This window comes from Pimephales promelas, chromosome 7 (assembly GCF_988280905.1).
Source record: "Pimephales promelas chromosome 7, fPimPro1.hap1.1, whole genome shotgun sequence".
NCBI classification, from domain to species: Eukaryota; Metazoa; Chordata; class Actinopteri; order Cypriniformes; family Leuciscidae; genus Pimephales; species Pimephales promelas.
Window position 1 is genome coordinate 39,802,610 of NC_142775.1, and position 27,966 is coordinate 39,830,575.

General features: G+C 37.1%; 1 protein-coding gene and 2 long non-coding RNA genes across 3 annotated transcripts in view; 1 reads left to right on the plus strand and 2 right to left on the minus strand.

Annotated features, from left to right (window-relative positions):
- LOC120487261 (inactive dipeptidyl peptidase 10) overlaps positions 1-27,379 on the plus strand; it is a 31,612-nt gene extending 4,233 nt beyond the window's left edge. The window contains exons 2-26 of the mRNA XM_039683559.2: positions 2,006-2,117; positions 3,157-3,252; positions 4,270-4,364; positions 5,956-6,030; positions 7,195-7,247; positions 7,333-7,414; positions 9,716-9,836; positions 11,648-11,802; positions 13,204-13,301; positions 13,598-13,721; positions 14,744-14,782; positions 14,865-14,972; positions 15,121-15,212; positions 15,293-15,340; positions 15,426-15,547; positions 16,582-16,629; positions 17,203-17,301; positions 19,006-19,075; positions 21,916-22,110; positions 23,012-23,066; positions 24,267-24,366; positions 25,044-25,102; positions 25,611-25,683; positions 25,961-26,034; positions 27,101-27,379. Of these exons, the coding sequence (XP_039539493.2) occupies positions 2,006-2,117; positions 3,157-3,252; positions 4,270-4,364; positions 5,956-6,030; positions 7,195-7,247; positions 7,333-7,414; positions 9,716-9,836; positions 11,648-11,802; positions 13,204-13,301; positions 13,598-13,721; positions 14,744-14,782; positions 14,865-14,972; positions 15,121-15,212; positions 15,293-15,340; positions 15,426-15,547; positions 16,582-16,629; positions 17,203-17,301; positions 19,006-19,075; positions 21,916-22,110; positions 23,012-23,066; positions 24,267-24,366; positions 25,044-25,102; positions 25,611-25,683; positions 25,961-26,034; positions 27,101-27,235 (2,328 nt within the window). The 3' untranslated portion in view covers positions 27,236-27,379. The remainder of the gene's footprint in view (positions 1-2,005; positions 2,118-3,156; positions 3,253-4,269; positions 4,365-5,955; positions 6,031-7,194; positions 7,248-7,332; positions 7,415-9,715; positions 9,837-11,647; positions 11,803-13,203; positions 13,302-13,597; positions 13,722-14,743; positions 14,783-14,864; positions 14,973-15,120; positions 15,213-15,292; positions 15,341-15,425; positions 15,548-16,581; positions 16,630-17,202; positions 17,302-19,005; positions 19,076-21,915; positions 22,111-23,011; positions 23,067-24,266; positions 24,367-25,043; positions 25,103-25,610; positions 25,684-25,960; positions 26,035-27,100) is intronic.
- Positions 11,938-15,531, minus strand: LOC120487263 (uncharacterized). The gene is made up of 3 exons (XR_016169355.1): positions 15,397-15,531; positions 15,106-15,188; positions 11,938-12,021 (listed from the first exon to the last, which is right to left on the minus strand). It is a non-coding gene; the product is annotated as an uncharacterized LOC120487263 (long non-coding RNA).
- LOC148978405 (uncharacterized) lies at positions 17,295-18,216 on the minus strand. The gene is made up of 2 exons (XR_016169354.1): positions 17,849-18,216; positions 17,295-17,765 (listed from the first exon to the last, which is right to left on the minus strand). It is a non-coding gene; the product is annotated as an uncharacterized LOC148978405 (long non-coding RNA).
- Positions 27,380-27,966: the final 587 nt, after the last annotated feature.

Here is a 27,966-nt window from a genome sequence, read left to right on the forward strand (position 1 = left end):
TGATGACATAATCATCAGTACTCATACTCAAATGTCTTAACATGGTCCTAGTGCCCTAAATCCTACAACTGATTTTGACTTTTGGTTTATATGAGTAGGTCTGCTTCCAGATAACGTTACATTTGTGTTTGTTTATCAGACTAACATTTGTGTAAGTTTATGAGACACTTTAATCCAAATTTGACTCATTCTGACAGAATCCAAGACAGAGACAAAACTGTACAGGGTTGTCATTTCAATAAACAAATAGTGTTCAGTACGCAATAAAAATAGAACAAAGTCAATCAGATTCAGTCGAAAACACACACATTCACACACACATTTTTCTGGGACAGTGAAAGTGCTTTCAAGTGAAACACTCTCACAGTTTTAGTAAATAATCATTTTGATGATTCATTTCTAATTAACGGGGTTTCTGCAGGTTTTAGGTAGAACTAAGACTTTCAAATGAAGAAATTAAGGAATAAACTGAATTGAACAAAATGACATGCAGATGAAAAAATGATTAAAATAGAAAACAGAGATTAAAATAAAACAACAAATATCTGCAAATGGGCTTAGTCATATATTTTTTTTTTACTTAATTCAAAGGAAAACTGTGTTATACCTCATCGAAGCGCCCAAAACAAAGTCCAAAAACAAGACTACACGTTTTGCATCTCAAGTAAATGCATTTTGATCTTAGGATGTTCAGATATTTGTCTGGGAAAACTACAAAACAAAAATACAGAGGATTTTAACGCCAGAATCTGCTCTGATTTAAAGCGAGAATTGAGACTTTTTTTAAAGACCCGCAGAAACGGATCACGGTGGATCTTGAATAAGCTGTAAACTCCACAAATAATTCTGATCAACATAGCTAGTCTTATTCAGACTTCTTGTTACTGGAAAACTTACATAAAAATACTGTAAAAATGCTACAGTGCAAAACTGTTAATTGGTTAACAGAAAGTTTCCGTACTATACACGGTAAATAACTGTGATATAATTTTACAGTAAAATATCATTAAATTTACAGTTTTTGAAAGTGAAAAAGAACAAAATCATTGTATAATTTACAGTGAAAAACCGCATATTGACATTCCCAAAATTCCCTGTGTGACACTTCACATTTTTTGTATTTTTGTTGAAATGGTTCCTCATAGTTTTATTGTTTTTTTGTACATTGGGGTTTTATGTTACATTTAATGTTGTTAAATTAATGTTTATTGCATTTTTTTTGTTTCATGTGTGTTACCATGATGGTGCTTAATGTTTGTGTGAATGACACTGTGCAGCTTCTTTAATTAAGTATTGCGTTATATAAGTATTCACTCACTCTTAGAAGAAAAGGTTCTATATAGAACCTTAAAAGGTTCTATCAGCGCTATGTATTTGGAACCCCTAAAAGGTTCTATACACTCTTAAAAAAAGGTTCCTCTGGGTTCTATATAGAACTCTGGGGCCAATAGAACCTTTTACCAAAAAAAAATGGCTCTATATAGAAGCATTTTGGAGTTCCATATATGAAGCGGGGGATGGAACCATTTCTGGTTCTAAATAGAACCATTTCTTCTAAGAGTGCTTGTGATGAGCTGTGATTGCTCATGTAACTCATCACTGCCGTGATGATTGTTGGTTGTCAGTGTATTACAATGGTCTAAAACAGATATCAATACGTCAATAAGTTGGTAAATCAATATTTTATCAGAAAATAAAATACGGTTTATTACTGTAAATTTTAAGTTAACTCTGTAAAACCATTAACGTTCCTACCGTATTTTTAACGGTATAAAGTTTTTTACCTTAAAATTTACGGTTTATTTTTTGCAGTGAGGCTTAGTCTGGTTACGGTTATTAATGTGTTTATATAAAGCTTACTAATATTTTGATTAGTATTGGAATATCCTTGTGCAAGTAAACAGGGTCAATGGCTCATGGTCAGCCCTATACGTTCTGATGAAAGATGAATGTATTATTTAAACTTTAATCTAATAATAATGTTGAATTATGTCTCTCTCTGCAGGATGTGGGAAGTATGTCGTCTGAAATGAACTGGAAGGGTGTGGGAATCTCACTTTTGGTCATTGCGTTTGTGCTGTCGTTGATCGGTCTGTCCATCTTCCTGCTGTCTACAGGTCTGTGTGTTTCACTGCCAATAAACATTCATTCCCATTTTCATGCCTAATTTCACATTTAAGCTTGAAAATGAAAAAAAGTAATCAGTGTTATATCACATGGTTGAGAATGCTTAATTCTGATTGGTTTATGAACGGTCTGTAAACACGCAGCTAAAGTAGTTCCAGGCAGGTTTGACCGCATTACACTTTCATGTATCACTTCGCCAAATTATTTCAGGTATTTACCGGTTCTTACAACCAAATATCCGACACTGACCAAGCGAAACGATGTTTAAAATAATGAAAAAATGAAGAAATTAGTCCTACACACAACCGGACAAATGTCTGACAAATTGCACTGTAAAAAAAAGAAAGATGTTCTTCCTCAGTGTTTCTGACTCGTTTTCCAGGACTAATATCTAAACATTCTTAAATCATTCCTAAATCATTAAGTTTCTTTTCTGAAAAATGAATCAAAATTAAGTGAGTTTATGCCTAAAACAAGAAAGAAATCTCTGCCTAGCGGCTCAAAAAAATAAATGCAATTCGAAGGGGAAACAAGATCATTTTTCTTACTCCACTCAAGTAAATCTTAATTTAAGAATGTTAATATATTTGTACACACACACATGCACACACGCACGTTTTTTGAAAGTGAAAAAGAACAAATCATTGTATAATTTACAATGAAAAACCGTAAATTGACATTCCCAAAAATCCCTGTGTGACGCTTCACATTTGATGTATTTTTGTTGAAATAACTATAGTTCATAGTTTTATTGTTTTTTTTCTAATCAGTTATGCACATTAGTGTTTTATGTTACATTTAATGTTGTTAAATTTTTTTAATTTCATGTGTGTTACCATGATGGTGCTTTTACTTATCTAGATGGGAAAATTGCATAGATGTAATGATTTTTATACTGTAAATATTGTATATTCTTTCCACTTACACAAACCCTACCCCTAAACCTACACACACACACACACACGCACACACGACGAACACATTCCACTATCTTGAACATGCTCATGTTAGAGTGTGTGTGTGTGTTAGGTGATGCTCACCACACTCTGGGATCCTGTCTGACCCTGGATGACCTTTTCTCCAGTGAGCTGCAGGATCAGGATCTCGAAGCTCAGTGGGTTTCAGGTGAGAAAGATCACATTCTCAATCTCTATCTCTCTTGTGTCGGACGAAACAAGACCTGTCAAATAGACACACACGGCTGTAAACACACATGTAGGCTCTTTAAATGTGACCTATTATGCCCTTGATTTAGTGTTCAGGCTGTGCTAACAGGTTTTCCTGGTTGAATGTTGATTACTCTCCTCATATTCTCCATTGTTGCGGCTCCTCTCTTCCCAGTCTGTCAGTAACGCTCCATTTACTTCCTGTCTCTATGAAGCCCCTCCTTCTGAATAGCACACTGTGCTCTGATTGGTCGGCTGGATCAGTGTGTTGTGATTAGTCGAGCGCTTCGAGTGCGTTTGGGAAATGCCCCGCCCCTTCCCATAACTGCCAGTTTAAAACACTACTAACTAACTCAACCAGGCCCCGCCCCTTTATTCTGAGTATGAGTTATTTTAAGTCCCCCTGTGGTGAATATGCAGTTTTTATCCATGTGTATTTGGTGTTTTTAATACGCTTTAAGACACACCACGTCTTAAACATGAACAAAAGCACAACAGGAGCTCTTTAAAGCTACACTGTGTGATTTTTAACCCCATCTAGTGGTGAAAAGGTATATGACCATTTAGTGAAAATTAGTTTCTGTTCCTCTCAATTCCGATTTTGTTTTAACTCCTACGGTGGCCAATGTAGTCCAAGATTAACATGGCTTCCGGTTCGACCTCGTCCATGAGTGTTAACTCAAACGTAAACGTGAAAGGCGAAGCTTATGTCCCTCTTTGGCTAATGTACTTTCAAGATGGAGGAGCAACATGGCGAACCCCTTACCCGTATGTATTTTCAATGGCATATTATACACTCACGAGAATACTTTATTACTTGAACGAACTAAATATACATTAATGAGCACATATATTTTTGAAAGAACTAAGTGTTTTTAGCTAAAAATAAACTAAAAGAGTTACACAGTGTAGCTTTAATACAATCAACTGTTGAATATGAATAGTGTCGGACTGTGTGAATATGTTTCTCCTTCAGATTATCGGCTCGTCTACAGGGACCGAGACGGAGATCTGAAGATGCTGAACATGGAGAGCAATCAGACCGAGGTCATGATGACGAACAGCACATTTGTGAGTCGTGGAAACAAATACTTCACATGAGAACAATGTAATCAGCTTTGAAAACGTCTTTCAAAACCCACAAACTCAAGTAGACACGTGTGCAGCCATCTTTAGAATTTGATCTAAAAATAAATATCTGGTGAAGTGGATTGACTTATTGTAAAGTTAACGAAAGTTATCATTGAGCTTTGAGGAATGGCTTCACGACAGCCAATGTCAAAGCCAAACACATGCCAGTTTGACCCTTTACCTGTCACCCCCCTTTTTGATAATTGACATTAAAACCATTAAATGGTTGTAATTCAAGAATGCTTTGGGATGTGGACTTGTTTTAAAGAAAACAATCAGCAGATTATTACTAAATTGAACACACTTCAAAAAATTAAACTATGAAAAAGTTATGGAAGTTATAAGCTACAGTAAATCAAATATACTTTATTAATATATGTTTTTAATTTTACAAAATGTTTTGCTATAAAATGAAAGCTATATATACAAATTTGAAGTTGATATCACAAAAATTGAAGTTCCCATGCGATTTTGTTTAGGCGTAGTACCAAAAATAGCCACCGGGTGCCATTTTATTCCATTGAATTTAATTGTATGCATTCTGCCATAACAAATTAATACATTTCTATCCAAATATCACTTCTGTCACTAAATATGGAACATTGAGACTCAGACCTTTCGGACAATATGTGTTTTGTCAAGATTAGAAAAGGTTTTCATAATAAATTATGAAAGATGATGCCCAAAAGGGGCGGGGCCTAATAAAAAAATACCGTTTCTATGGTAACGCAACATCCAATTTCAAAACGGTTTTCACAGGATGAATTCTGAGTTCGTAAGCTTTCAAATGATACCTAATTTATGAGAACTACTAAAATATGTGATATAATAATAATAAAATATATATATATACAGTATATATATATATATATATATTATAATTTTTAGAGGACTTCTTACCTTACTTTTTAAAATATAATTTTATCTTTTTTTATTGACAAATACGAATTATGTTTTATAATGAACTTTTAGCACTAAAAACCAAAGTTTCAATTATTAAAAGTGTGTGCGTCGACTTTTTGTGACAAAGGTCAGAAACTCCTGTAATGTCGTCGATTTTTTGAGGCGCACTCTTTCATATATTACTGATCATTCATAATTTGTAAGAAAAAAGTTTGTCACGACTAGATTAGGATTGAACAGTAATATAGTAAAGTTAGGTTGCCCGTATACAGGCAAGTGACAGTTAAGGGGTTAATGCAATGTTAACCAATAAAACTAAGTGGTTTCTTAAGTTTGATCATTAAACTGCTATGTCATGGTTATGATGTATTGGTTTATATCTCGAGACAATGTATTTGCATTAATAATGTCATAATTGAGCGAATGACACTTAATGCCAGTTGTCATAAACATGCATATGTCGAGATTATGAAGGTGTCATGTCAGTCTTATGCATACCCCTCATTTTTTTTAACAATTATTTGTTAAACTCACACTACCTCATCATAATATCGATTGTTGAAGGAAACCCATCTAACATTAGATCTGAATAGTGTATGATCACTTCTAACCAGAGTTTTTCACACAGGCGGTGTTCAAGGCCTCCAAGCTTTCCGTGTCACCAGACCTCAACTACGTGTTACTGGCGTACGATGTCAGAAAGGTCAGAGGTCACGATGATTCTCAGGAGCTTTTATTATAATAAATAACAGGTCTAATCAAGCAAAACAGCTTCATGAATTATAGTCATGCACTGCAAACGAGGTTTGTTTCTGTCTTGTTGTCCAGTAGGCTACAAATATCTAAACATTCTTAAAGCTACACTGTGTGATTTTTACTCCCATCTAGTGGTGAAAAGGTATATGACCATCCAGTGAATATTAGTTTCTCTAATATTCCTCTTAATTCTGATTTCGTTTTAACTCCTACGGTGGCCAATGTAGTCCAAGATTAACATGGCTTCCGGTTTGACCTCGTCCATGAGTGTTAACTCAAACGTAAACGCGAAAGGCGAAGCTTATGTCCCTCTTTGGCTAATGTACTTTCAAGATGGAGGAGCAACATGGCGAACCCCTTACCCGTATGTATTTTCAATGGCATATTATACACTCACGAGAATACTTTATTACTTGAACGAACTAAATATACATTAATGAGCACATATATTTTTGTGTTTTAGCTAAGAATAAACTAAAAGAGTTACACAGTGTAGCTTTAAATAAAGACACATTTACTAGAGAAGCAAAAAGACTGAAAAAAAAATGATCAGAATCAAGTTTTTGCTTAAAACAAGTAAAAATATGTGCCAATGGGGTCAGAAAAATAAACTTGATTCAAGAAGGGAAAAGAAGATTATTTTTCTGACCCAATTTGCACTTGTTGAACCCTTTTTAAATGATGCATTATAAATGTAATTAATGCATTTATTGTGGATTTTTAATGCACCTTATGTATGATCTCGTGAATAATTATAATACATTATAATGCATATTCATTGTTGCGCCTTTAGAAAGTATAATGCACGTGACAAATAACCGAGCAATTTCAATTTCAACAGATTTAATGCATTATAGATAAAGTGTTAATGATATTTGTTCTTGTTTTAATCAAAACTCACTTCATTTTGACTTCATTTTTTCAGTAAACAAGATTTAACATCTTCAGTGTTAAAGTTAAGTCTTTCATTTTGCTTCAAGTAACGCATCTTGATTTAAGAATGTTTAGTAATTTTATAATTTTTAGCAGTCTGTTCAGCATCTACATAAATATTTTGTGCAGCTTTTTTTTAATTTTTTGACTTATTCCATTTTGTCTTGTGTTTTTGTAGGTGTATCGATACTCCTACCTGGCGTCTTACTTGATCTACAACTTACAAACACGGTATTTGTACAACGCTTTAAAAATGAGCTGACTTGACTATACAGACACGTAATGTGCATAAGTGTGTGTGTGTGTGTGTGTGCAGTGAAGTGCATGAACTGAATCCTCCGGAGGTCTCTGATTGTGTTCTACAGTTTGCATCATGGGGGAATCACGGACAACAACTGGTGAGTAACACACACACACACACACACACACACACACAACAAACACAACAACTGGTGAGTAACCAGTGGTGGAGGAAGTACTGAATCTCAGTACTTAAGTAAAACTACAAATAACCAGATAAATATTTACTTTAGTAAAAGTAGAAGTAACACAATGACAATCATACTTGAGTAAAAAGTACCTGATTTTAAATGTACTTTAACTATTAAAACTAAAAGTACTTGCATAATAATTATCTAAATGTCTATTTCTTTCTAATGATTAATAAAACATTTAATTCTAACTCATTCAACCTAATACTCCTATAATGACGTTTAATAATTATGGAAAAAAAAAATTGTTGTCACCATTTCTGAAACAAGCTTGCAATTAGGCAATATACACATCATGCTTATCCTTACTATATATTAATAACTATGTTTGGCAGTAAACGCGATTAATTTATGGTGTAATTCTGAACCTCTTGGCTTGCCATAACCTAACCAAACGTATATTACACACGGTGTGTTTCCTATGCACGTAAAAACAAATTTTCGCGTATAAATTGCACGATAAACACACTGCGTGCGAGACGCATTTAGTTGATGTTATGGCAACCAAACGTCACTGGTGAGACAAACGTGCAACGGACGGACGGTCAGATTACGTTTTGGCAGGGGAAAAACTGATCAGAAAATGTAATGAAAATGTAACAGAAGTTGTAGAAATGTAGTGGAGTAGAAAGTATAATAATTGCTGGAAAATGTAACGAAGTAAAAGTAAAAAGTATGCACTATTATACGTGAAAAATGTACTTAAGTAAAGTAACAAAGTATTTGTACTTCGTTACATTCCACCACTGTGAGTAACACACACAGACACACAACAAACACAAAAACTGGGGGGTAAAACACACAGACACACAACATCACACCACAGCACTATCAACGGCTCATGTATCCTAGTGGTGGTGTAGTTTACAAAACTGGAATACAAACACCAGGAAAACCATTATTCACAAGTATTTGTGTGTCTGTGTTGCACTACAACTCTGTTGAAAAGTGCAGGTTGTCTACCAGGCGTATCATCTATGGTCAAGCAACTTCACCAGAAACACACTGCTGGTTATGTGATGTTAGCTGGTTATGTTAGCTATGTTGGTCCACTGACTCGACCAGCACAAAACAAGCACTAACAAGCATTGCGATTTTATAAGCTGATGTGAAACAGATCAAACTGAAAGAGCCTTAATTGGACATGTATATATGAAGAGTTCAGATGCAAAAGCCTCTAAATGCCATTTGAAAATTTCTTCTTGAATGATGATTTTTATCAAACTTGTATATTTAAGTTCAGTAATTTTACTTAAATAACAATTAATAGGTAATTATCATTGCCATTAAAGTGAAATCACTGAACTTAAATATACAAGCTTGATAAAAATCATCATTCTAGAAGAAAATTTCAAATGGCACTTAGAGGCTTTTGCATCTGAACTCTTCATATATATATATATATATATATATATATATATATATATATATATATACAGTATATATAGTGCAGTGCACTGAGCACACATGAAAATTTTATATGTGCAGGAGAGCTATAAAAAATTGAAAATATCATGTTAAAAGGTTAAAAGTAGCTGCAGTCTTGTAAGAAGCAACGGTAAAGGTGGAATATGTATTTAGGCTACACTGAAGTCACTGACAGTATTTCAGTCAAATTGCGGTCAGAGTGAAAACTAAAACTGGGACTCAACCTGTTGGTTTTGGGAACTGGGAATCGGGGGGAAAAAAATCGGCATCTTTAAAATGAATGGAGCCAAATGTAAAACGATTCACAAAACACTGGACTGAGGACATGCTGGACAAACACATGGAAAAGGCTTGAAACACACAACGCTTTGAATATTACTAGTCCTATATGTGTCATTTGGGTTTCATAAACCCTTAACCATTCATCTAAACGGGTATAATATTAATATTGGGCTCATCGGTCATATGCTAGAGTTAGACCAAACAAAACCACTTATAACGCAAAGTTTACAGTTAACATTTATATTGTGCAGCCTATAGTCAGACTAGACTTTTACATTAAAAATACAGAAGGAGGGGCTTCATAGAGACAGGAAGTAAACAGAGCGTTACTGACAGACTGGGGAAAGAGGAGCCGCAACAATGGAGAATATGAGGGAAATAATCAACATTCAAGCAGGAAAACCTGTTCTAGTACAGAACTAGACTTTGAAAAAGGGCATAATAAGTCCTCATTAGTGACTCAAGCCTTCTCTCTTTCTCGTTCTCTCTCTGTTTCAGGTATACATATTTGAGAATAACATCTACTATCAGCCAGAAGTGAAGAGCAGTTCTCTAAGACTGACGTCATCGGGGCAAGATGGCCTCATATTTAATGGAATAACTGACTGGCTTTATGAGGGTAACACACCATCATCACGCTGTTATGAACTAGGGCTGGGAATCGATTCCAAAAAGAATCGATTCCGAGGCGTTAGGAATTGAGAGTCGATTCCAAAGGTTGGAATCGATTCCATTAAGGGGAATCGACTCCTCCTTTAAGATTTTTTTTTTTTAACACTAACCGCGGCCTGTCACCGATTTCATTTGTCAACACAATCACGTCAAAAAAAATGCATCTCAAAATGCATCAGATTGATGCTTTAAAATATGGAATATTTAAAATTTTCTCACGGGGGAGCATGCCACCGGACCCCCCTAGTAATATCCTTAACCTATTTCACCCCAGACTCATTTTCATGCCTGGAAGTAAATGCCTCGTTATATTTATGACCATGCAGCACACGCAATAGTCTAATAGGAAGGACAACTGGATTCGCAACGGTCGCTTTGTCACGCCCGAAGTAGAAAGTTTGTCACTGTGTGGAACGGTAAGACGGTTAAAAAAAACAACAACTGAGGAATCGATTCTTTTCGATTCCAGAACCAGGAATCGGAATCGATTCCAAAAAATCCGGAATCGAACAGCCCTATCCCAGATAGCACAAGGCTGTTTGATCTCCTATTTACATCTGGAAGACATATTTTAAAGAGTGTTTGCTCATCTGCAAGACGTCTGCAGATGTCAAATAGACGTTTAGATTTAGAATGCATGTTAAACTAACTGACATCTTATAAACGTCTTATAAAATTTGATATCTGACAGGAAACGTCCTATAGACGTCTTGCAGATGAGCAAACACTCTTTAAAATACGTCTTCCAGATGTAAATAGGAGATCAAATACCCTTGTGCTATCTGGGATTATGAACAACACGAGCCAAGCCGCTGCGTATTATTGTTTATAAAACGGTTAACTTAGTTCGAGTCCTTGATTCTCATTGGTCAAGAGCTCTGCTTTATTCACGATAAAACACGGCTATGACAGTCTATGATCGCTGCGCAACACTGCGGTTCAATGTTGTTTTTATTTGAGCTTTCGTGCATTTTACACATTGGAACGTTGTTGCGGTTCACGCTCAGGGACTATTTTTTTCTAGCGGAAGGAAGGCTTTTAGTGATTTTACTTCAAGAAAGTTGCACTAATACATTGTTTTTTACTTTAATATTGTGTAGCAACCGTTTTATAAAGGCAATAAGGTAGTCGAGGCGAGTGCTGTATCGTGAATAGTTTAGCAACAGGACAACAGAGACTGACAGGTCCGATTAAAGGGTTAATGTTATGAGAATATGGGATATTAATATGGGATATTTTACAGGAATAAAATAAAACGGGAAGACAGCGGGAAAAGAGATCGTGAAAAAGTACGTGAGAAACCCGGAAAAACACGTGAGGGTTGACAGGTAACGTATCTGTCCGGATTACCCTGTTCCCACTGTTTGCCGACTCTTTGTTAGAAATTTCATATGGATCCAAACCGTTAAAAGTGCCGGTTTAGTCCACATGCCGGTCACTGGCTTCCCTATTTAACATATCCCGGTAAATTCCACAACCTTTCAGGGATTTTAACATATTTTTTTCTTTTCTTTATCCCAACTCTGCTGCTTCTTCTCGTTCGACTTGCTGCTGTATGTTTACATGCGCGTAAGCCTCCAACATGGCCGCCACGTCAGTAATGACGTCAAGGCTAAAGGGCTTCGCGTCGCGCCTAACAACAACGCCCTTCAGCCGTTACTTCTTCACGATACAGCACAGCCTCTCGTAACGTTACCTTATTGCTTATGTATATAAAATAATTTGACCTGTTTGAATCTGTCTCTGATTGGCTGTTAGAGGAGGTCCTGCATTCTTCATGCGCTCACTGGTGGTCTCCATCAGGATCCAGTCTGGCATTTCTCACCATCAATGACACTCTTGTCCCCAAAGAGCAGCTTCCACGTTTCACAGGGACGCTTTATCCTCGTGGACATCGGTATCCGTACCCGAAGGTTAGCCGCACATCCGTCTGCTATAGTAATACGCATCTTACTATAGCTTGATAATTTACTCTCCCCCACGTCATCCAAGATATTCATATCTTTCTTCAGTGGAAAAGAAATGAAGGTTTTTTGAGTGACTCCATATAGTGACTTCAATGGGGTCCAAAGGGTCGAGTTTCAGTGCAGCCAAAGACTCGGCAAGATCCAGCTGAGGAATAAGAGTCTGATCTAGACAAACCAGCAGACATTTATAACAACAATAAACATTTATATACTTTTTAACTACAAATACTGGTCTCACACTCGCTGTGATGCGCCACACATTACGTGATCAGGGTGAAAGGTCACAGGTGTTCCTGTTCAGAAATGTAGAGTAGGGCGAAAAACTCCATCTCATTTTCTCCTCCAGCTTCAAAATCGTCCGATATATCGTTGTTTTACATTTATTTATCTAAATTTTTTCACTTTAAAAAAAACTTTAGCTGATAATTTACTCACCCCCATGTCATCCAAGATGTCCATGTCTTTCTTTCTTCAGTCGAAAAGAAATTAAGGTTTTTGATGAAAACATTCCAGGATTTTCTCCATATAATGGACTTCAATGGGGACCAAACGGTTCAAGGTCCAAATGGGAGTTTCAATGCAACTTCAAAGGGCTTTAACGTTTCCAGACGATGAATAAGGGACTTATCTAGTGAAACTATCACTCATTTAAAAAATAAATACAAATTTTTAAGTTTTATAAGCTCAAATGCTCGCCTTGCTCTGTTCTGTGATGCACGCTTGTGACTCTCCTGTTCAAACTCGTTCATCAAAATGAACAAATCTTTTTTTGTGTCATGACTCAAAGGGCCCTTGATAAGACCCTTATTCATCGTCTGGTGTCGTTTAAAGCCCTTTGAAGCTGCACTGAAACTCTCATTTAAACCTTGAACCGTTTGGACCCCATTGAAGTCCACTATATGGAGAAAATCCTGGAATGTTTTCATCAAAAACCTTAATTTCTTTTCGACTGAAGAAAGAAAGACATGGACATCTTGGATGACATGGGGGTGAGGAAATTATCAGCAAAAGTTTTTTTTTTTTTTAAAGTGAACTACTTCAGTGTGATTACATAATGTGTGTCGCATCACAGCTAGTGCAAGATGAGCATATTATGAGCATAATACTTTTTTTCTTCAAAATGTGTGCTGGTTTGTCTAGATCAGACTCTTATTCCTTGGCTGGATCGTGTGATCCGCACTGAAACTCACATCTGGACCTTCGACCCGTTGGACCCCATTAAAGTCACTATATGAAGAAACATCCTGGAGTGTTTTCCTCAAAAACCTTCATTTCTTTCCGATTGAAGAAAGACACAAGACAACAGAACTCAGGATTTCACTTCATTTCACTCACTGTGTGCAACAGGCTGGACAGGCAAATCCTGAAGTGACACTGAATGTGGTCAGTGTGAACGGATCCACACACACTACACAACTCCTGCCTCCCGTCAGCTTACAGAGAAGGTACCACACACACACACAACTCCTGACAGCTTACAGAGAAGGTACCGCACACACACACACACACAACTCCTGACAGCTTACAGAGAAGGTACCACACACACTTGTTTTTGTATCTTTGTATCTTTTATGAAATTATCCACATTCAAAACCTGTTCAAGTAGAGCCCAAAAACAACATTAAAAGAGTTTAACAGGTCCTCTTTAAAAAATACTTTTCCATTTCTAAGCCTTCAGATGTTCATAATGTTTGAGATTACAGGCTATTGTGTGTGTGTGTGTGTGTGTGTGTGTGCGCAGCGAGCTCTACATCAGCATGGTGCAGTGGGTGACTGACGAGTGTATCGCTGTACGCTGGTTAAACCGTCCCCAGAACGCCTCCATTCTCACACTGTGCTACACACACACGGGGAAATGTGTGGCGGTGAGCGTTTCTCACACACACCATTCATGAGAGAGAATCTGAACTGAATTGGCCTCAACAGAGCTGCAGCACTGATGCATTATGGGAAATGAAGTGCTCTTCCATCCTGGTCTATCCTTTCAAGGAAATTCAAGGATTTAAATTAGGGCTGTCAAGCGATTAATCGCGATTAATCACATCCAAAATAAAAGTTTGTGTTTACATAATATATGTGGGTGCACTGTGTATAATTATTTTATATATATAAATACACACACATATGCATATATATATTTAAGAAATATTTTCATGTTATTTTCAATTTAAATTTTTATATAAATATAAATATTTTATATATAAATAATATTTGTTTTCTTAAATATACATGCATGTATATATTTTAGAAATATTTTCATGTTAAATTTTATATAAAATAATTATTTTATATATAAATATATTTTTTTTCTTAAATATACATGCATGTGTGTATTTATATATATACAAAATAATTATACACAGTATATTATGTAAACACAAACTTTTATTTTGGATGTGATTAATCGCGATTAATCGTTTGACAGCCCTAATTATAATTTCAATTAATTTTAATTCTACTTCCTTGTATTTAACTTTTCAACTGGCTACCTCAATTCCAATTAAGGAACTGAATTGGAATTTAAAAGTGGGGTCAGGTGACCCCACTGAATAAACTTACGTATTTAGAGTGAGTTTTTAGTGAGTTTTCTAAATAAACTCACTTATTTAGAATGGCTTTTAATACCATTTATGTTGACTTTTTTCTTTCCTTTTTTGTTATATGTATCTATTGTATAATATGCTGTTTTATTATGTTTTATTCTTTTTATGATGTGAAGCGCTTTGGATACCTGACGGTTGTGTAAAGCGCTATAGAAATAAACGTTGATTGATTGATTGATTGATTAAAAGGCATCTTAATTCAATTCTGAATGGCACACACAAACACATACTGCACGTGTACGACGCAAACACATATAAACATTGGTTTTGGTCTCTCATTGCAGAAGCATGTCATGACATCAGACACATGGATTGACAGACAGGTAAAGATTACGTCACTTTACACGTTGCCATATTTTTTCCCGTTAGTTGAAGTAATCTGACGCTCTCATCTGATTTGTGCAGAATGAAAAACCAGTTTTCTCTAAAGATGGAGCAACATTTCTCATGACATCTCCACTCAGAAGCGGAGACCGAGGATCCTTCAGACACCTCGCCATGATGTCAGAGCAGGTATAAAAGTGCACAAACCATACACACTTAAAACATGCACTGGGAAGAGTCAAATATGGGAAAAATAAGGTGGATTTTGATCTTTAGAGTAGAGCCCCCCAAAAATCACGTCTTTGAAATGTGTGTGTGTTACCTCTTCTGCTTTCAGCCTGAAGGTGAAGAGGTCAGCGTGCGTCACCTGACCTCAGGCACCTGGGAGGTCACCGAGATCCTGACCTACGATGAAAAGAGGGATACAGTGTGAGTCACTTGTTCACACACACACACACACACACACACAAGCCTATTAAATGTTTGACACGTTGTGTGTTTTCTTCCAGATATTTTCTCAGTACAGAGGCTGGGTTCAGTCACAGGCACCTGTACAGGTCAGACTCACTGAATCTACACACACTTTTGTTTTTATTCATCCTGAATGCCTTACATTACAGCAGTGTGACCTTTGACCTCCAGGGTGAGCACGGTGGATCCGTTCCATCGCGAGTGCTTGAGCTGTTCTTTGTTTAAACCTCACTGTTCATTCTACGAAGCCTCACTGAGTCCACAAGGTCGAGCTGTGCTGCTGAACTGCAGGGGTAAATGACCTGCACACACACACACACACACACACACACACGATTCTGGAGACATTTGAGCATCAAGATTTTTTTGTTTAAAATAAAAATCATGATTTTCCGATGATTCTGAATATAAACAAAATAACGTCATTTACAAGACTAAGAGATTCTGACAAGAAGTGTATTTTAAAATAATGAATTTGAATTTTAATCACTTGATTTAATGACTCACTCATAAATGTTTCAATACTGTATGAATCTGCATTTTTGAATAGGGATGGGCAACGATTAATCTCTTTCAAAATAAAAGTTTGTGTTTATATAATATATGTGTGTGTAGTGTGTATAATTATTTTCTATATATAAATACCCACACATGCATGTATATATTTAAGAAAAATGTGTTATTAATATATCAAATATTTATATGTAATATTAATTGTGAATAAATATATATAAAATATATACATGCACATATTTCTTAAATATATACATGCATGTGTGGGTATTTATATATACAAATTAATTATACACACATATATTATGTAAACACAAACTTTTATTTTGGATGCGATTAATCGCGATTAATCGTTGCCCTTCCCTATTTTTGAACGAATCCATTTTTTAACAGTCTCGTGTCGCCACCTACTGGTGTAACGATGTAATTGATATAAATTTATTTGAAGCGCCAAGTAACTGTCAAAAGGTGATTTACTGTATTTTGATCGCTACCGTAGTCATCATTGTTTAAATCCGAACTATGAACTTTTATCCCAGTACTTCTGTCATAAATATGAATTGTTGTAACAGAAATTATACTGGAACTTCTTGTGAAGCGGTTTCATATCTATACATGACAACGGCTCTCTCTGGTTGTTCTGTGTGATTGGAGAATAGATAGAGAATAACCGAGGAATAAGATAGCGTCAGTGTTTGGATCAGGATCGTGCAGCTCTAGTTCACACCATCACATTGGACTTTACGTATCAGACTCATTCTGGTTAGCAAAAATGGCTGAAGATTTCTGTAAATAATTTGTATTTTATGTTCAGGTCCAGGAATCCCCCAAACCACTGTGCACCTTCTCAGTGACATGAGCGGTGAGTCAAACACAAACACTGATTCTCTCTCTCTCTCACACACACACACACACACACACAAAACCAGATCTAGTTCTTAACAAAAAATCTGACCTTGGCTTTTTGTTTTCACGTACATGAAACTCTATTAGCATCACAGTTCACTTAAATTAATAAAATGGGACATGATCATTGGTTCACTGGCATTATATAGGCGAGCGCGAGCGGGTCAACTCATTTTTTAATTTTCCCATTTGTCAATTATCACTTAATTTTAATTTTTGATTCTTTTAATCAACTGCTGTCTGCCGACTCCATATGAGGACATAAACGTCATCTGAGTGTCACTTCAGCATTTCATTTGAGAAAACTATCAGCAGATACACACCAACTATAATCCGCCAAAATAAAGGGAAGAGATTAAAGCAGAGTGTGTTTAAATCGTTTAATCCACAGCTAGCCGTGGATTATCTCACTTACACCACGATTATTTCCCAACACTGAGAAGCTGTTATTGTTTTAATTTTGCATTAAAAAAAATCAGAACAGACCGAATCTTCAGTTGTCTCGCTATCTTTCTCCCCCTCTCTGCAGATCATGTGACTCTAGATGCTTGTCTGAAGACCAGAGAATTATTCAGAAAGAAACGACGTCCAGTTAGACAAATCAGGACTTTACAGATTAACAACCAGGGTATGAAGTCAACATCATCATCATCATCACAGTCATCTTCATCATCACTGCCATCTTCATCTTCACCGTCATCATCATCACCGCCATCATCATCATTATCACCGTCATCATCACCGCTATCTTCATCATCACCGTCATCATCATCACCGTTATCTTCATCATCACCGCCATCTTCATTATCAATGCAATCATCATCATCACCGCCATCTTCATCATCACCGTCGTCATCATCATCACTGTCATCATCATCACCGCCATCTTCATCATCACAGTTATCTTTATCATCACCGCCATCTTCACCGTTATCTTCATCATCACCATCATCATCACCTGCAATCATCATCACCGTCATCTTCATCATCACCGTCATCATCACTGCCATCATCATCACCTGCAATCATCATCACCGCCATCTTCATCATCACCATCACCGTTATCTTCATCATCACTGCTATCATCATCACCTGCAATCATCATCACCGCCATCTTCATCATCACCGTTATCTTCATCATCACTGCCATCATCATCACCTGCAATCATCATCACCGTCATCTTCATCATCACCGTCATCATCATCACCGTTATCTTCATCATCACCTGCAATCATCATCACCACCATCTTCATCATCACCGTTATCTTCATCATCACAGTCATCTTCATCATCACCGTCTTCATCATCACCGTCTTCATCATCACCATTATCTTCATCACCTGCAATCATCATCACCGTTATCTTCATCATCACTGCCATCATCATCATCACGGCATCTTCATCATCACCGTCATCATTATCACCGTTATCTTCATCATCACTGCTATCATCATCACCTGTAATCATCATCACCGCCATCTTCATCATCACCATCATCATCATCACCGTTATCTTCATCATCACCTGCAATCATCATCACAATCATCTTCATCATCATCACCGTTATCTTCATCATCACTGCCAACATCATCTGCAATCATCATCACCGTTATCTTCATCATCACTGCCATCATCACCTGCAATCATCATCACCGTCATCTTCATCATCATCATCACCGTTATCTTCATCATCACTGCTATCATCATCACCTGCAATCATCATCACTGTCATCTTCACCATCATCACTGTGCGAACTGTTACGGGATACAACAGAAAGACATAAAAGTGAAACAGATATGAAAATCTTTTCACAATATTCTAATTTTGAATTTGGGGTTTTCATAAGATGTAATCCATAATCATCAAAATTATAACAAATAAATGCTTGAAATATCTCACTTTGCATGTAATGAGTCTATATAACATATTAGTTTCACCTTTTAAGTTGAATTAATGAAATAAATGAACTTTTGCACAAGCGTTTCACCTGTATGTATTTAGACAGCATAACTAAAACTGGCATTTTTCAAAAACACATAATAATCATAATCATCATCCTCCTGATCATCGTCATCATGGCCGTCACCGTCAGTAGTTAATGTTCAAGGCCTTTAAACTGAGCACGAATTCTGTTCAGACTGAAACCACATTGCAAAACATATTGAAGTGTCCCAAATCAGATCCCATGTGGTTCATGTTTCAACAGATAATATATGTGAAAACATAACTCTGCATTGGGCCGCTTCAGTCTGAGTGTAGCCTCGGGCGGTTTGCTCGGATTCAGATTTTTGCTGTAAGTGACGATGTGTGTTTCATGTGTGTGTTCACAGCACTGAGAGTCGAGCTCAGCTTCCCTCCACAGTTTGAAGAGAGTAAGCAGTACCCTCTCCTGCTGCTGCTGTACGATCACACACACACACACACACACACACACACACACACACACACACACACGCACCTATGAATGAAGATCTGAGTAGAGAAATAAGGAGGCAAAAGTCGAAAGATTTGCAGAATAAAAGGAGAGTTTGAAGCAAAGAAGCAGAAGAAAACACTGCAAAAAAAACGTACATCCTCTTAAACTTGTGTTGTGGTCTGATAAGAAATGGTCGCACACACGTAGCCTATCTACGTCAGTTGTGTGACGGCTATAGGTGGAAGTGACTGGTCAAATGTCAAAGACAAATGAAAATAGATATGAAGTGTTGACACCTTTTAGACTGACTGATCTTGCATAATTTCATGCCTGGAGATAAAGAAACGGACATATTTGATTCAAAGGTACATCATATGATCAGTTCTGATGAAATACTCGTACACATGAGACAGCAGAGATCTCACATTTGGACATAATCATATCAGCATACAGTAGAGTCAATAATTAATAATTAATAATAAAAAAATAAAAATCGTTTAGTATGTTTATTTCCAAGGACATCAGCATGTTCTCATGATGAAGGCGTGACCTGAAACCTAAATACACACACACACACAAGTCAAGTCACCTTTTAAAGTGCTTTATCCAATACTTAAAGTTTAAAGATTCATAGTAATACTCAGCGAAATTGAAGTTCTTCCTCAGTATTTCAGTCTTGTTTTCAAGTGTAGGCCTACAAATATCTAAAAATTCCTAAATCAAGATAGATTTTCTGGAGAAGCAAAATTATTGAAGATATAAAGTATTGCTTTCTGAAAGAATTTGTCATAATGAAGCAAGTTTATGCTTAAAACAAACAAAATAATCTACCAATGTGTTCAGAAAAACAATCTTGTTTTCGACACAGCGATTAATTCACAGCAGGAACTTAATGTTTTGTATTGAAACAGAATTAATAATAGAACTGAAGGATTAGTTCACTTTTAAATCACTTTTAAAAAAAATTTCCTGATAATTTCAAGTGGTCCTCGATGCAGAGCCAAATGGGAGGAGCTGGAGCTCTAGCTCCTCCCCTCGCTGGAGCTCCAGCTTCACCGCGCACGCGCAGGTTAACTTCCGTGCACTCGGCATGATTTCAAAAGCAACATATTTCAGCGCCAGCTTGATTTTTATTGAACACAAATAAAAATAAAAAAAAATACTCTGTTAGTTAGCAAGAGTTGGCTCTGCATCGAGCACCATCTCATTTTATGTGGCGTGAGAGTCACACACCACCCGAAATCCGATCGTTCAGACTGAGGCATATGTCCCGGTATTTGAATAGGATTTTAAACCACATATGGATGTAGCTTGAAACGGATTTCATGTGCTTTTCTGGGCTGACAATCTGAACGTAGCCTATGTCGGGATAAGAAATAGAAGGAAGAATTGCAGTATGGGCTAGCTCTCTTAATTTTTTTATTTTTGTAGTTCTTTAAAGCACTTAGTCAGTGGCAGTTATAAAATGTGCTGTATAAATAAAATCAACTTGAACTTGAATCTTATCTACCAGTGGGAGTACTATGTAAAAAAAAATTGGTTGAGTTCTGGGAAGAGAAATGTTATGTGTTATGAAGTGTGTACTTCAATGTACTTCTTATTATACCATTAAAATGTGAAGCGGATGCATCACTAATCTCAGCACATTTGTTATCTTGTTTTTCCTCTAGACTAGTGTGGGAAGTCACACAGCTGGTTTTAGAGTACTGGACTGCTTGTTTCCATTTCATTAAAATAGCTTAATGCATAGCCTATAACATGAAGGTTGAGTCTATCCAATATTACAGTCAATTGTACACTTTAATTTACAATATATATATAAAAAAATACAACTGGCCTATTGGAGTAGCTTATGCTTTTACATTAACGTACAAAAAGGGCAGATTAGGTAACCTGGTCTTATTTTTTAATTAATGAATTAATCAGATGATTTATTTACACAATCTTTTTTTAGATTAATTTACAACAAATAACTCGCGTTACTGCGGTGGACAAAATAAACGTGCACACATTGCCTTTGTCTAGTAATTTACATAATCATATAGCAGGCGCTTTTGTCCAAAGCGGCTTTAAAAGTGAGGAAAACAACGAAACTGTTCATCGTAATTAAGAGAAAAGAATACATAGATACAAAGTTTTCAACAGTTTTTAGAAACACGCACAGATGTGAGCAATGTTCTAAGTGTTTACGCGTTTGTCACAGAAACGATAAATCATTGTATAATTTATCATAATCATGACAAATCTTAGAATAAAATATAATATTATGTTTGCCAGCACCTTGCGCATCAAAACAAACTTGTCCTTTCATCACGGGTGAAACTCGCACTAACATTAACAGGCTTGATAGCGCGTTATGTTCTGTCCACTAGTTCCAGCGAGGGTGAGCTAGAGCTCTAGCTCTTCCCATTGGAAGCTGCAGCGAAGCCCCGCCCACTAAATTTAGCGAGGTGGAGCTGGAGCTCCAGAAAAGGGGGAGCTTGAGCTCTAGCTCCTCCCATTTGGCTCTGCATCGAGCACCATCTCGATAATTTTCCTCTTCTCCATGTCATGCAAGATATTCATGTCTTTCTTTCTACAGTCAAAAAGAAATTAAGGTTTTGTGCTTTTCTGTTTGAGGTCAGTGGAAGTTTTTAGTGCCGCTTCAGAGCGCCCACGTCCGAATAACGGGGAACTGTCGCGTGACGTCTGTAACATTGTTTTTTTCCTCATAAATGCGAACACGAAAAATAAAATAAAATGAATATGATTTAGTGCATCCATCTAGCACATCAGATCGGATATGCCTGACCTCTCTCTCTCTCTGTGTGTGTGTGTGAGACAGTGAGTGTGGTCCCGGCTGCCAGCAGGTGAACGAGCGCTTTCGTCTGGATTGGGCCGATGTGCTGGTGGGCTGTGATGGTGTGATTGTGGCGCGGGCCGATGGCAGAGGGAGTGGCTTTCAGGGCCAGCAGATTCTCCAGGGCGTTTACAAGCGGTTGGGACTCGTGGACGCAGACGATCAACTCTCGGTTTTAGAGTGAGTAAAAAAAAAATCCATCTACTGTGTCCTAACCAGATGTGAGGCGATAAGATTGCAGCGACAAGCAATGTGTCTGTCCACACTAGGGCTGCATTAGAAAGTAAGTGAAAAACAATGTGCGACAAAAGTAGTATCTCTATATTACATGATATATAATAGTGGTTACACTTTACAATACGGGTGCACTAATATGCATTAATTCATGCTTAACTAATGCACAGATAATCATGAGCTAATGTATAACTAATGAAGAACTAAACCATTAATTAATGATTACTGCATCAGCAACTAATAAAGAGTCTATATGATTAATAGATTAAGTAATACATCAATTGCTATTAATTCAAGGTGTCATTGTGTAATAACATATTTTATTAACTAATAGTGTAAATTACTGTGTTAATTACCACAATTAATCAAAGCTATGCACTTCAACTTCCAGTCATCTGCTTTAATTAATCATTAGCTAATGATTTGCAAAGGTATCATTATGTTATGACTTTACTTGTTGGGGCACATCATTATTAACTAGTCATTTAGTAATTGTAGTAATTTGCAGTAACAATGAAGTAATTAATCATGTATTAATGCATATTAGTGTACCTTACCTGTCATATTATCTGGAAGTTGAAATAAAAGGCTTTGGCTCATGCTGTTAATTAACATATTAATTAACACTATTAGTTAAAAAAATAACTAATACATTAACCTTACAGACTCTTAATTAGTTCCTAATGTGGTAATCATCAATGAATAGCTTAGATAATCATTGGTTACACATTAATTCAGTATTATCTGTGCATTAGTTAAGCATGAATTAATGCTTATTAGTGCACTCGTATTGTAAAGTGTTACCATGCTATTAGCATTACAGGATTTGTGTGTTTGTCTGCGGCAGGCATCTGGTGAAGCAGCCATATATCGATGGAGGCAGAGTCGGGGTTTTTGGCAAGGTGACGTTTTCATAATTTACTGAAGAAATGATGGTGTTTGGGCTCTTTGCTTTAGTTTAGTTGTTTAGGGATGAAGACACTTAATCTTCAGCAATATTATTATTTCGACTGCACTGACACTATTCAGATCAGTTCAAGTTTTCTTCTCATCCAATAATGACACTATTGTCTCTAAGAGCTGCTTTACGACTGAATTTGAAGTTTGCATCATTGCTTCTGTTATTTTCCTGTTTATTGCTGCTTTAAAACAATCTGTATTGAATAAAGCGCTATAGAAATACATGTGACTTGACTTGAACAATGGAAACCAAACATCACTGACTTTCATTGTATGGACAAACCCAAAAACAAACAAACAAACAAACACTGATATATTTCTCAAAATGTCTTTTGTGTTCAGCAGAAGAAACAACTGTAAAAATTAATATACTTTATCTAATCAATAAAATTGTGGCAACAGATTACAAGCAATATTATTAATTCAATTTAACAAATAAGAATTGAGTAATAATTAATCAAATTAATTCCTTTACAGTTACCCATTTAAAATGAGTAAAGTTTACACCCCAAAATTCAACAAAAATATCTAAATAACAGACAGATGTCGAAGAGTAATTAAGAAATATTTATATTATATTGTCAACATTGAAGACACCTGATGTTAACAAGCAGAATCACTGAAGGAGAAAACCGTCATTTTAAAACAATCCTGAAATAAACACCGATCACTTAAACTTAAATGTACGTTTTTTTTTTTTTTAAGTTTTACTCATTTTAAGTGGTTAACTTTTGAGGAATTAATTTGATTAATTATTACTCAATTCTAATTTGTTAAATTTAATTAACAATATTGCTTGCAATCTGTTGCCACAATTTTTTTGATTAGATAAAGCGTATTTGTTTTTAGGGAGAGTAAATCACTGTAAATGATGACAGAATTATTTCTTCACCTGTATGACGTAGGATTTACACTCAGCAGGCTTTCATCATTGGTCAAAAAAAAGCACAGAAAGTGAAACAAATCAGTCCTCAAATCAACTTAAAAATACCTGAACTATAATTAAAGTCTCAGTCCACAGAAATAGAAACAGGCTCTACAAGATCAAAACCTATAGTGTTTTTGTACATTTCAAAGTATGTGAGTCGATCTCAGGCATCAGATGTGCATAATGAAGTGTGTGTGTGTGTGTGTGTGTGCAGGTGTACGGTGGGTTTCTGAGCTCGCTTCTGCTGCTCTCTCACAGTTCTGCTCTCCGCTGCGGTGCTGCAATCACTCCAGTGTTCGACTGGCAACTCTACGGTACGTGTGACACACACACACACTCTCTCTTTCTCTCTCACACACTCACACATGCATGCACACACACTCACATGGCACATACTCCACTCAAACACACAGCACAACCACACACTCATGTACGCACACACACACTCTCACACACGGTTTTCTCTAGGGTGGCTAAATATTAGAGCCTGACCTATAAAGGATTTTGAAGGCCGATACCGATACAAATATTTTTGGGGTTTTAAAATCCGATATTCCGATATATCGGCCGATATTTTATTAATTTATTTATTTTAAACTGGACATGATAGTCACAAATTTTGTCATGCTTATTTGAGTTCTTTTAATTGTTATTGAAGCAATGTATGTCTCGTGACGCAACTCAACGAGTGTTGCCAACAGGAACGGTGTAGAGCGCCCCCTGCTGGACAAACTCCAACACTCATGACATGGTTCAAGCGTGTTTCGTCCGTTTTTATTTTATTTTTGAAATGTTAATTTATCGGCCATTATAACTGCCGATACTGATAGTTTGAAAAATTTTATTTTTTTATTTTTAAAACATTATTTTCCTGTTATCTCTGTAAAGCTGCTTTGAAACAATCTGCATTGTAAAAAAGCACTATACTGTATAAATAAAGATTACTTCACACACACACACACTAGTGTAACCATTCTGTGTTTCTCCACAGCTTCCACCTTCACAGAGAGATACTTCGGCTTCCCCATACAAAATGAGCTCAAATACAAGGTAAGATGTTGTATGATTTGAGACACAAAGATGTGCGACATTTAGTGTAGGGAAACTTACTTTTAAAAGAAATGAAATACACTCCCTAAAAAAGTTAATAATTGTGTACATTTTTTCTGGGAAGTAATGCGTCACGGTTTCTCTCGGCATAGGGACGGGATCAAGTCAATACATTGGAAAACTATAAGGAACTTGCGTTACTTCTAATCGCCAACTGGATTTTTTTAGAGGAATTTTTTTTATTATTATTTTACAGCATATTTGAAAGATAATCATTTATTAGGCTTAAACTAAATTTTGTTTATTAATAGTAAGAACATTATCGATAAGTAATAACTTTTAATTTCAATAAAACTATAAAATCATCATGCAAACCTTTTATTTAGTATGAAATAACTTGTTTCTCTGTCTATCATTACCCTAATTTGTCTCTTGCATGAATTAACATGTATTTCTTCCCAGCCCTACTTTTGATTTTGATCACGAACACTGTTACTGTGTCCTTCAGATCTCCAGCCTCCTGCCGAACGGCTCGCGCTCCGATGAGTTACGCTTCCTGATTCTACACGGCACAGCGGATGGTGAGCCCATGACAGAAAACACATAATAGCCTACCAATAAATGAGATGGTAATTTAATAGTAGTTATGATTCTTTGATTTCATTGGCCGTTTCAATCATTTTGTTAGACCGCTGAGGCAGAGCAGCCTGAAAAATGAGGAGGATAATTGGGCCATTTCTAATGAATGGGAGGGACTTGTGGCAAGTCCCTCCCACTTAATGGTGGATACTGCCCTGCGTAATACATTCAGACAGAACGGCTGCATCGTCACATGACTACTTCTTTCTCTCCTATTAGCGAACGTTCATTTTCAACAAACTGCAGAACTAGTGAAGCTGCTGTCTGTGATCAATGTCAACTACAGGTTACAGGTGAGTCCTTGACACTGACCAGCACCTGCAGGCCCTCCGACATCACGCCCTCTGACCTCACGCCCCTCTGACCTCACGCCCTCTGACCTCACGCCCTCAACACTCCGACATCACGCCCTCTGACCTCACGCCCCTCCGACATCACACCTTCTGACCTCACACCCCTCTGACCTCACGCCCTCAACACTCTGACCTCACACCCCTCCGACATCACACCTTCTGACCTCACGCCCTCAACACTTTGACCTCACGCCCCTCCGACATCACACCATCTGACCTCACACCCCTCTGACCTCACGCCCTCAACACTTTGACCTCACGCCCCTCCGACATCACACCATCTGACCTCACACCCCTCTGACCTCACGCCCTCAACACTCTGACCTCACGCCCCTCCGACATCACACCTTCTCACCTCACGCCCTCAACACTCTGACCTCACGCCCCTCCGACATCACACCTTCTCACCTCACGCCCTCAACACTCTGACCTCATGCCCTCAACACTCCGACATCACGCCCTGAACACTCTGACCTCACGCCCTCAACAATCTCACCTCACCCCCTCAAAACTCTGACCTCTTGCCCTCAACACTCTGACCTCACGCCCTCAACAATCTCACCTCACCCCCTCAAAACTCTGACCTCATGCCCTTAACACTCTGACATCACGCTCTTGACCCAGGCTGTGACCTCACGCTATCAACCCTTTAACCTTACGCACTTGACCCTGTGACCTCACGCAATCGACCCTTTGACCTCATGCTATCGACCCTTTGACCTCTCGCTCCCGACCCTATGACCTCACGCACTTGACCCTGTGACCTCACGCAATCGACCCTTTGACCTCTCGCTCCTGACCCTATGACCTCACGCTATCGACAGTTTGACCTCATGCTGTCGACCCTTTGAACTAACACTCTTGACCCTGTGACCTCACGCTATTGCCCTTCACGCCCTTAACACTCTGACCTCACGTTATCGACCCTTTGACCTCACATGCTTCACTCTGACCTCATGCCCTCGACCCTCTGACCTCATGCCTTTGACCTCTCACCTCTGTGCAGATCTTCCCCGATGAGGGTCATGATGTCATCAGCAGACGCTACATGCTGAACTCGCTCATCTCCTTCTTCAGAGAGTGCTTCCATGACAACGCACCTGTTCCCACAGAAACCAGTGACCTCGACGATGACGACTAGCATCAGTTCCACCAGGGGAAATTCGCCTGCCGACCAGCTCTCCCATCTTTGAGCCGATCAGATCTAAAGGCAGAGACAGAGAGACGTTGAGTCAGTTTGTTATTTGTCATCATTTGTTCACACTACTATAGCATTAAAGGGTTAAATGCCACAATCACTCGAACAACTCAGTGGTTCTCAATTTCTTATAACAAAAATGCAATATTAGCAATTATATATAAAAGTATATAAAAATGTAAATATTTTCAGCTTTTTCTACCATTTGTATTAAAAATGATAGTGTCAAAATGCTTATAGGATAATACTATATGTCCACGTCAGAACATATATATTTTAAATTAAACAGTCTGGATGAATTCAATACTAATAATAAGACCACAGGAACACTGCTAACCAGCAAATCTGCAAGCGTAAAACAATAGACATGTTTTTCAGTAATTAGTCCATGGATAAAGAATAATATTTAACCATAAATAAATGATAATCATAATAAAAACATACATTTAGGTATATAGCAATATATCACTCATTTATAGGTAGAAACTGGTAGAAATATACCTCTTAAAAAAAGATTAGAAATAAAAGAGGGTCTTGAAGTCAATTCTAAATGATAAGGGCAGCCAGTGAGGGGATGTGAGTGTTGGAGTAATTTGATTTCTTATTTTAAATTGAGCATTCGTGCAGCTGCATCCTGAATGCTTTGTAAGTGTGTAATAGAGCTCTTTGGTAAC